The sequence below is a fragment of the Lissotriton vulgaris genome, chromosome 1_2 (assembly GCF_964263255.1).
Source record: "Lissotriton vulgaris chromosome 1_2, aLisVul1.2, whole genome shotgun sequence".
Classification (NCBI taxonomy): domain Eukaryota; kingdom Metazoa; phylum Chordata; class Amphibia; order Caudata; family Salamandridae; genus Lissotriton; species Lissotriton vulgaris.
Window position 1 is genome coordinate 14,592,620 of NC_141686.1, and position 11,127 is coordinate 14,603,746.

At 45.2% G+C, this 11,127-nt stretch overlaps 1 protein-coding gene across 1 annotated transcript in view; it reads left to right on the forward strand.

Annotated features, from left to right (window-relative positions):
• NUP50 (nucleoporin 50) overlaps window positions 1-2,282 on the forward strand; it is a 96,694-nt gene extending 94,412 nt beyond the window's left edge. Inside the window, exon 8 of the mRNA XM_086952742.1 lies at window positions 1,907-2,282. Within this exon, the coding sequence (XP_086808868.1) occupies window positions 1,907-2,121 (215 nt within the window). The 3' untranslated portion in view covers window positions 2,122-2,282. The remainder of the gene's footprint in view (window positions 1-1,906) is intronic.
• The last annotated feature ends 8,845 nt before the right edge of the window (window positions 2,283-11,127 follow it).

The following is an 11,127-nucleotide window of genomic DNA, read 5'->3' on the forward strand; positions in this document are numbered from 1 at the left end:
TTACAAATGTAAAGATTTGTTTCAGGCTTTTGGGGGCAGTCTTTTGAGCCTAGTATGGTTATTTTAGGCTGCATATGTATAATGCATATTATCTAGATATATATATAGTATTATATGTGTATTTATATGTATGTATATATATATATATGTAGATATATGCATATTATTGGCTATTGCTCCGGGGTCCCGCACGAGGGCGGGACTATTCAGTGCTTATGACTTTGATGAGTATACCCCTGGAAGAGAACTAGGATTACAGGTAAGTAACTAATCCATACTTACTGTATAATTCAAACTCATTTCTAAAGTGATACAAACCTGTTACAATTGCCAATTTAACCACAACTGCATTTCCTTGAACAGTCTTGCATTTAAAAGTTTACTTTACTTACCTGTCTCAAGTCCTACTTGTTCTTAAATAAAACATCAGTATACTTTTTTTTTATACTTGCCTAATATGTCTGGATTTATTTTGAGTGTTCAAGTTCAAAGACTTATGAAATGTGAATTCAATTTGAATAAAAAGTATACAAATAGAAATCACAATTAAAATTCCATCTTTTCATTCAGAATTAGACATTGCTAAAATTAGATTTTTAAAAATTGATAAAAGGAAGTTAAAGGATAAAACAATACAATCAATTAGATTACATAGTAGTTAAAAATACTTAATTAGATCTTGCTATCCCATGACGATGGTCCTTCTCTCTCTTAAAATTGTGTTCAAGTAGAGGCTCACTGTGCTGATGGTAAAACAATCATCTAAGGACCTAAGTTTATTATAGGCGTTTCTTGCTTTCCTTAGGCCCCAGGTTAACCGGAGGGGTTTTAAGATTTGTCGTCTAGAACGCTATATAAAGTGCAGAAAAGAGTGCAGTGTATATTTGATTGGAATGATTTGTCATCACAGAGACAATGCCGTTTTACTCTCGTCCAGTCATTGCAATTCGGGAATGATACAAGTCTATAAAAGGTTTCCAGGCGGAAGTATGTCAGGAGCCTACGATGCTGTAGGGGTGGTCTATTACAAGATACAACTGAGGACCCCTCTGAGATGTCACTTCATCGTGGCTCATGACAGATTTTTTTTATTCCTTTCACCCTTCCACCTTTGCAATTCCAAATGTTCCAGCAAGATCTTTTTGAGCGTGGATCGTGAGAGCTGTTCCAGTGAGGCTGGGTCGGTAAAATATTCAGGATGGCCAATCTCACTGACAAAGTTCTTAATGTACCTAAGCCATTTAATATTTTTCATCCCATCACAACTTAAACAGTCCTCTATAATAGATCTATTCAATTCTGTGGCAGGGTTGGTCCAGACATTATGCCAAAGTAAAACAGGGGCTAGTTTTATAATGTCCGTGATGTAAATCAGAGCAACTTCGACATGTAAGAAATATATAGCAGTGCTCCTCAGTGTAGCGGTTATGAATCGCAGGAACCTATTCTCGATTCGCTGTATCGCCTCCACTTGCTGCCAGCCCCAAATGCCCGCCCCATAGGTCCCAATAGCCACACATTTCGATTTAAATATTTGGAGGAGCTCCCTGACTCAAGCTCCCTGTTTGAGTGTGTTTTAATCAGTCCTAGATGAAGTCAATACAATAAATGCTTAACACACCCTCTGGATAAGCCTAACTGCTTGCCCGCACTACCACACAGAGAGCTGTTAGTACTTAACTAATTTAGCCTCTGCTATACCTCCGGGGACTCCTTGGATTCTGTGCGCACTAGCTTATTTTGGTGTCGTATATACAGAGCCAGCTTCCTAAAGCAACCTTTCTGGACAAGGTGCCTGTACTAGTAGCACAATGAATGTTATTTGTCATGCTGAAGATTAAAATTCTTGGCTGTTTTCTTTTCCTTTAAAACATGCACTTTTTTACTTTTTGTTTTGCAAATGTAGGTAATATTCTGTTAAACGTGTTGGTCCAGCCTTCGATGGCCTGCTCAAGAACGGGGAAAAATAACGTGATTGTTCTATGTGTACCAAACCCTCCCATTGATGAAAAGAATCCCAGCGTCCCGGTTACCATGTTGATAAGAGTGAAAACCAGTGATGATGCTGATGAGCTGCACAAGATTTTAATGGAGAAAAAGGAGGAATGGGGATCTCAGTAAAATACTTCACGGAATTGCCAAGAAGCTGCTCATTTCTTTTTAAATTTATTTTTGGTAAAGCTGAACAATTTGCAATGTTAAAATTATAGGTATTCTGAATTTTACATTTTGTATCACAAAAGGTTTATTGGCCAATAAAAGCTTTTAACTTAACACAAGAATGTTATTTCCTGTCTAACTACTCTGCTTTCTAACACAACACCCCTATGCTGTCTCATATGAAAAATTGATTTTGCAATTTTGTTTAAATTTCGTGGACAGTCTATAGTGTGAAAGTAATCTTAAGGAAGGTTATTTATTTTTAAGTGAATTTTGAGGTGTTAATCACATTTCTAATATGAGAAAGTGGAATGTGATTCGTTTCTTTAAAAAAAATAAAAAAATCTACTTTGCATTAGTAGACCTGAATAAGTGCCAAACTGACTGTTCAATTCAGCAGTAGGTCTGGCACTGCAGTGACTTTTCCTATTTGATTGTGTGGGGGTGCAATCATTAAAAATATACGTTAACACCAACCTTCATTTCAATCAGTTTCTTACACCAGGCTCCTATGATATTTCTATAAGAGGCTAGTACTGAACTATGGTAAAACATAACTATGCTGCACATACACCCTTGCCGGAACATACACACTGACATTTGAACCTAGTGAACATAGACCAAGAGATTAAATGTCAGTGTTAAACCTGAAACTTTAAATGTTGTCTTAAGCCAAAACAGAGAACTGTTAGAAATAAACTCACGAAGTAGCAGTGCAGTAAATTTGCAGTGGTTTCCCTATATGTTTTGGGTAATGTTGATTAGTGTTGTTTGAGCCACTTGGGCTTGTTCCTTTGCATTTCTATTTTTTCTATTCGTGTTTTTTGAGCCACTTGGGCTTGTTCCTTTGCATTTCTATTTTTTCTATTGTTCGAGGGTTATAAGGGTGTTGTCAATAAAAAATATTCCCATTTATTTTCTATCGTGGAGTGCCAGATTAGTCTACAATAGTGAAGAGAAGGTGGATGGGCTTGGTACAATTCTTTGCTGCAGTTACAGGGTTTCATATTAGGTATTCATCTGTTTCAAGCACATCTGTAAAAGCATCCTAGAGAACAGATGCGGTGTATGAAAAGTGCCGACACCTGGTTTGTGCCTTTAAGATAAAGCTATGCGACGGCAAAAACGTTGTAATCCATGCGTGCAAAAGTTGTCACTAAGGTGCCTACACATTTTCTGCTGTTGTGAAAGTGATGTTGCTAGCACTTTGTTACATGGTGAAAGGTCCTCTTTCAGCAACGCTTGGTTGGAATTTCGAAATTTCCTTAGCCTGCTTTTTTAGATGTGTAATTACACTGCTGCAGTATTTTGCAGTTATGCAGTGTGAATCTGTCTAGATTCACTATGCTGTGCATTATTCCGCGGTCTAGTGGTTGGGTCCGGAATCTTAGTCTTTTTTTTTTTGTGTCCTTCCTGTGATGTCGGCATGCTTCCGGCGGAAGCTCCCACCCTTGGGCGCCATCTTCAGATTCTTTTTTCCACGGTTGGGTCTGGAGAGGGCTCCAGACATTTTTGGAGAAAGAAGACACCAAAAGCCTTTTTTTGGACGAAATAAGATTGGAAAAGACGACGAGAGACTACACTATCGAAGGGGACGAAGAAGGAACAGGAGAACTTCCAGAACTTAGATGTCCATTGGAGAATGCACGCTCAGGGGCCCCCCTGAACGCAGGAGATGGACAACACACCATTCAAATTCTGCCGTAACTGCCACCACAAGCACGCGCAGAAGGACCAGCACCCGGTTTGCAACCTCTGCTTACCGGTCGACCACGAGAGCAAGGACTGCAACGCCTGCTCCGCCTTCATGCCGAAAACTCTTCGAGTTAGAGCGAGGCAGAGGATGGCCAACGCCAGCATGCAGGGCAAGGGCCAGCCACCATCCCTTCGAGACCCGGGGCTCTCAACAGACGTAGAGGACAACATCGCCGGAGAAGACGACGACTACACGGTCGTAGAGACCAATAAGAAGACTCCTAAACAGGTAGGAGACTCGACGGCCCCTAAAGCCCCGAAGGACACTCGACAGTCTGATCCAGACTCTTTAAAAATCGAGGGCAAGTCCTCGAAAGCGCAGACGCCTAAAGCTTCGGCGTCCGGGGCTTCATACAGCCACAGCGGATTCTCAGAGAGGGACTCCCTGGCGCCGAAAGCTGGAGAACAGCAAAAGACGTCGCAAAACGTCCCCGAAAAGGAACGTTCGACGCCGAAAGAAAGGACCAGAAGAGCACTTTGGTGCCGTTAAAAGACCCGAAAGCCAGCTCTGGGCCGAAGCCCAGCTCTGTGCCGAAAGTCGCCTTGGTGCCGAAAGTCTCCTTGACACTGACCAATCCGCCGAAGTGGGCGGCCGATCCATTCGACGCCAAACACGCCGCTGAAATGAAAAAGAAAGACGGCTCGAAGCCGAAATGAAGAACATCCTGCAGCGCAAAAGAGAATTCGACGCCAGGATGAAGGACTTCTTAATCCCGGCGAAACCAAGACCACAGGTTGTCGAGATAACGGAGGAAGAAGACTACAACGTCGAAGGACAGTCTGGAAGCCCGGAGGGGCTGAAGATCCAAAAGAAGCCTCCTACTACAAGGAGGAGGGGGATGATGACCAGAGGACAATCCTGGGCAATGCATCTTCGGAGACACAAGACAGAGTGGCAAGACCTCGACACCGAGTCCAGAGGATAACGAGTCCCTCGCCGCCTGATGACATTAGGGTTTACAACCGTCATCAGAAACGCAGCAACAGCCTTCGTTGTAAAGCTCGACGAGAGAAGGCAGAAGGCAGATTTCCTCCTTGAAACACTGCTCCCAACACAAACTAGGAGCCAGTTCCTGCCGATGCTCGAAAGCATCAAGGTACAGGGGAGAGGGGCTTTCCAGGAGCCTGCTACTTGCAAAGCCATCGCACACAGGACAGAAAAGAAGTGCAAGCATTCCTCCAAAGACCCGCCCTACATTCTGGGATCAGTCACGGCGGACTCCCATCATTACAGCTACGGCAAGGAGGAGGGCTAACGTGCCAACAACTTCAGGGCCACCCCAACTGGAGGGGAGGAAACCAGCCAGGAACTTTGCACCAGGCGTTCCAGCAGTCCCATCAGACCGACACCCAGACACAGCAAGGGCAAAAAAAACAACCCTGGCAGTACCAAAAAAAGAGGCCAGTCCTTTCGCGGGAGAGGGAATGGACGTGGACAAAATAGAAGAGTGGGTCAACAACCCGCCTCTAAGTGACTTTGTCACGAGACAGGTGCCCACCCACGCAAAAACTCCCAGGGTGGAGCACCGATACAACAACAAGGGGGTACGCGAGCTAAACATCAGCGAACATGTAACACCGGTGGGAGGAAGAATAAACCTTTTCTTCCAGGAGTGGAAGAAAATAACCACAGACAAGTGGGTACTCAACATCATACAGTTCAGGTACTGCATAGAGTTGGAAAGGAGACCACCAAACAAAAAAACTAAAAGAAGGGCGCTAGCAAGGAAAGAGCTAGAACTACTTCAAGAGGAAGCAAAAGAACTGCTGCAAAAGCAGGCCATTGAACCAGTACCTTACAAAGAAAGGAACAGGGGAGTGTACTCCACCTACTTCCTTGTACCAAAGGTAGACGAGACTATGAGACCCATCCTGTACCTGAGGTTCTTAAACAAGTACATAAGAACGCAAAAATTCAAGATGACGTACCTACAAAAGATACTTCCTCAATTACAGGGGGGAGACTACATGGTTACCATAGATCTCAAGGATGCCTACCTGCACATCCTAATGAACAGGGGGCACAAGCATCTACTCAGATTTGTCATCAACAAAGACCACTACCAGTTCACAACACTGGCGCTCGGACTAAAATCGGCGCCAAGGGTCTTCACAAAGTGCCTCGCAGCGGTTGCAGCACACCTAAGAAGAGAGGGGATACATGTACACCCTTACCTAGACAACCGGCTAGTAAAAGCAAGTTCGTACAGAACGTGCGAGCTGCACGCACAAAGAGTGACAGATACACTGATGGGCCTAGTATTCTCCATCCACTGGGGGAAATCCTCAATGAAACCAGAACAAGTAAAAGTCTTCTTGGGAGCACAGATCAACACCTTACAGAACAAGGTGTTCCCTAGCGAGAAGAGAACGCTAGCGCTGCTAAAGGAGACTCTACCAGAAGGGGCGAGCTCTGACAGTGAGGACGGCGAGCACTGACAGTGAGGATGGTGAGCAAAGTAATGGGCATGATGGCGTCATGCATACATCTAGTGCCAAATGTACGGCTACACATGAGACCTTTCCAAGAATGGCTACAGGAACAATGGTCACAAGCTACAGGTCTTTGGGAAGATCTAGTGGTTGTAACGCACTCAGTGCAATAAGAGATGGCATGATGGAACATAAGAAGGGGGAAGCCTCTGACACCACCAACGCGGACCATCACCACACTCATCCCAGAAGGGATGGGGCGCTCACATGGGAAAACTCTGAGTGAGGGGTCTGTGGACACCAGCAGATTTGGTAAAACACATCAACTACCTGGAATTAAAGACAGTCTTCCTCGAAATAAAGGCTTTCCAGACGAAGTTGTACAACCAGAAAGTGTTGATCCAGACAAGACAACAGCCATGTTCTACATAAACAAGCAGGGATGGACACAATCAGCCCCGCTTTCAAAATTAGCGCAAGAAATGTGGAGATGGGCCATCCCACTCAAGATAGATCTGCAAGCCATATATCTACCAGGAAAGGACAATGTAGAAGCAGACTGGCTCAGCAGACAGACATCGGCATCCCACGAGTGGGAGCTTTATGCACAGGAAACAGAGAAGCTGTTCGGTAAGTGCGGAACACTGTCAATAGACTTGTTTGCAACACGCCAGAATGCAAAATGCAAAATTTTGCATCCAGGCAACCAGGGGAAGGGTCCCTGGGGAATGCCTTATGGATATGCTGGTCGAAGACATTTGCATACGCTTTTCCGCCGATCCCTCTGATACAGAAAGTATTCAACAAGTGCAGAACCAGCAACATGACTGATACTGGGCGCACCGCAGTGGTCCAGGCAGACCTGGTACCCACAGATAATGGAGATGACACAGAGTGCACCCCACAGATTCGGGAGACGGAAAGACCTACTCTCCATGCAAGACGGAGAGGTGCTGCACCCAGAGCCAGAGGGCCTCCGCCTAGTAGCATGGCTCCTGAGGACATAGTTTGTTCAACTGAACTTACCGGAGAGCACCCTGAGGGTACTGCGGGAAGCAAGAAGACCCAGCACACGGAAGTGCTATGTGTCAAAGTGGAAGAGGTTCACACTATGGTGCAGAAAGGAAAAACTGCACAAGAGGATGCAGAAGAACTCAACAGTGCTTAAGTACCTCACGCACCTGCTCGAGGAAAACCTGAGCTCCTCCTCACTAAGGGTACACCTGGCAGCGATAGTCGCTTACACTAGAGGAGAAACAGGCAAGAGCTTCTTCACATCACAGATAGTATAGAGATTTCTGGAAGGAGCAAAAAAGATCGCACCACCAAAGAGGGTGCCATCACTGGCAGGGAACCTTAATTTAGTCCTGACTTAACTCATGAAAGAGCCTTTCGAACCAATTCACAAGGCCTCCCAAATGCTAACGATGAAAACCGCGTTCTTAGTGGCAATCGCCTCGCTGCACAGGGTGAGTGAACTCAGGCGCTAACGCTGCAAGAACCCTACATCCAGATACACAATGATAGGGTGGTGATGAGAAAGGACCCACCCTTTATGCTAAAGGTGGTGTCGAGGTTCCACATTAACCAGACAATACAGATACCAAGTTTCTTCCAGAAACCAGCCACAAGTGCAGAAAGGGCACTGCACACTCTGGACGCCAGAAGGGCAGTCATGCACTACATAGAAAAAACTAAGGGACACAGAAAAACAAAGCAGTTCTTTGTGTCCTTCGCAAACAGTTTCATGGGAAAACCAGTAACTAAAGGAACAATTGCACGATGGATCGCACAAACAATACAGTTGTGCCACAAACAAGCAGGACAGGAACTGGCAGAGGGGACACAAACCCACTCTACCAGGAAAAATGGAGCTACGATAGCATTCCTAGCTAACGCACCCATTCAAGACCTATGCCTGGCGGCAACATGGGCTTCAGTGCACACGTTCACAAAGCATTACTGTGTGGATATGCAAATGAACAAGGAAGCACAAGTGGGACAAAGTGCTTCAACACATATTCAACAACCAACGCTCCTCTTCCACCCATCCGCCACAAATATAACAAACTGCTACAAAGTCTATGCACAGCATAGGGAATCCAGAAAGATTCACGCTGCAAAACGATAGTTTCTTACCTGTCGGTGTAGTTTTGCAGCTTGAAGATCTTTCTGGATTCACTAGCGAACCCACCCGCCTCCGCCAGAAAAATGAGGCTAGAGAGAAAGGTGGTAAAAACAAAGACAAGACAAACAGACACCTTGGAGGTTAAAGCGGTGAATCACTTACTTAAACATTGCCATAGATTCGGAAACAAAACACAAAACGAGAAAAAAGAATCCGAAGATGGTTCCCAAGGGTGGGAGCTTTCGCAGGAAGCCTGCCGACGCCACAGGAAGGACACCAAAAGGCGGGACGTCAAAGCCCACCTGGGCTATGAAGAAAAGAAAAAAAACAAAGACTACGATTCTGGACCCAACCACTAGACCGCGGAATAATCAGACCCTCCAGCTTATCGCGATTTGCAAAAAAATCGCGAAATCGGCCGATCTCTGGAAATGCCGCGATATTTGGCAAAAGCCCGCGAAATTTGCCGTGTTCGCCGTCTTTCCGCCCGTTTCTGAGTAGAGAAGGAGCCAGGAGGTCGAGGACGGCGGCCGAGAGAGGGAGAAGACCATAGCAGCCGAGAGGGAGAAGACGAGCACCACACCAGCAAGAGGGGGAGAGCACGAAGCGGCAGCGACACACACGAAGACTCTTTCTCGGAGACCAGGGAAGTGGACTCTGAGCAGGAGGAAAGCCGGCCGGCGAACAGAACACAGACAGGAGGTATGTCCGTCCTTCAAGCTGGTGGGGGCCCGCCGCACACATAGGGAGATAAGCAAGGTAGGCAAGTTTTAAGAGTGTAAAACCAGCTTCGTTAATAAGAAGCGCTGCCCGGGTGGGAGGGGGGCAGTGGAGATGTGGCCGACTGGCCCCCTGGGCTGCGTGTTTACTGATAGGCAGTAAAAGGTCGCGGGTAAAACGTCCAGGCTTCTGCCCTAATTGCAAGCCCTGAGTGACTCAGCAGTGTTATTTCCATGCTGGCTGTAAGGCTCTTTGTCTTCTTTGGGCACTTCAAGCAGCCCAGGTCCTGACTGGTTCCAGAGCCTTCAGCCGCGTGTTCCTGTAGTGGGTCATCGTCAGAGATTCATTACTTTATGGCATTAGTCTTTCTGGGACCAATCAGAAATGTCAGTGGCACCCCAGAATTACTGGATAGAATTAACAAGAATACAAGAGTACGCATGGGTAATAAACTCCTACTCCTCAGTTTCTTTACTCTACAAAGCGTTGTGAATGATAGCATTTGTAAAGCTCTCCCCTAAATGGCTGTTTATTTTCTACCGAGTGAAGAGCTGGAAACGGAAAGTTAGGCTGTTCGATGGGTTCAGGGGGGTTTCAACTTGAGAGGGAGAGCATGGAGCGGGGGTGGATGTAGGAATAAAGAATGGAGGGAGATTAGTCATGAGATGTTGATTGGAAGAACTTGTCGATGAGACGGAGAGAGAATTATCTGTGCAAACATAGAATAAAATAGAAGTTATGACTTCTGGCTGAGGCAGAGGAAGGTGAGGTCTGTAGTGGGAGGACAGGGTGGAGGGTATGGAAGTGGGACATAGGAAGGCAGAAAGTCGGGGGGGTAGAGCAGAGGGAGAGGCGGAGAAGGTGTGCAGACTGTGTGTGGTGGAAACATGCACAAAAAGGATGGTAGCCCCAGTTGGTGGTTATAGAAAGTGTAAAGATCTGCTAGGTTAGGCTCCATGTTGTCAAATAACCCAAACAGTAAGATATCTGTGTTTGGTGTTGCAAAAAACCCAAAATAAAATGCCGCTAAATTTCCATTTTTATGCCGCTAAATTTTCATTTTTGTGCCGCTAAATTTGCCAATCCATGCCGCTATATCCTGGGGGGTCTGAATAATGCACAGCATAGTGAATCCAGAAAGATCTTCAGGCTGCAAAACTACACCGACAGGTTAGAAACTATTGGTTATTGGAGTTCTGTTGGTAAGGGGGGGGGGGGGAGGGTTCAACCAAAAATCCTGTGTTAGGGTTGCTGTTCACTGTGTAAAATGTGAGATCTAAATAGCATATTTAAGAAACTCAAATTCTTTTTATTTTAATAAAGTTCACTTGCAATGGCAAAACATAAGTTGACACATTAATGGATGATATAAGTTTAGTGTTCGGAATTCTGTAAAGACTGTTTTAAAATTGTCAACATCCCAGAATGCAACTTCACAATCGTTAAGGAGGACCGAATGAAGTCCGCTTGAATTTAAACATTGCCCATCCTCCCTTTGTACCACTTTCAACTGTTCATATCCGGTTCGCTTTGCTGGGACTAGATTCAGGATTGTGGTTCGCAGTACAGACAACAGATGCTGGAATGCGAGACCAATTTAAATGCCTAACTTGTAAGTAATGTACCACAGTAGGATGTTAACAAAGATGGTACGATGTTTAAGTAGTCCCTGCTCCAGTAGCTTGTACTTGGATAAGTTGGCATTGAAAGTGAAATTCGTGATCTTTTTCATATTCCTGTTTTCCAAATAAGAAGTAGACTTGTTTTCACTGATTGAGAGAATCTGTATGCCTCGGTCTCGTTGGTCGTAATGTGGTTTTACCTCCTGTAAATCAGTTTACATTTAATTGGGTGATCAAGACCATGAATGATGCTTTATAATGAGATGCTTCAATGTGGAGTGTAAACCTAAATAGGCAGGGGCATTGAAG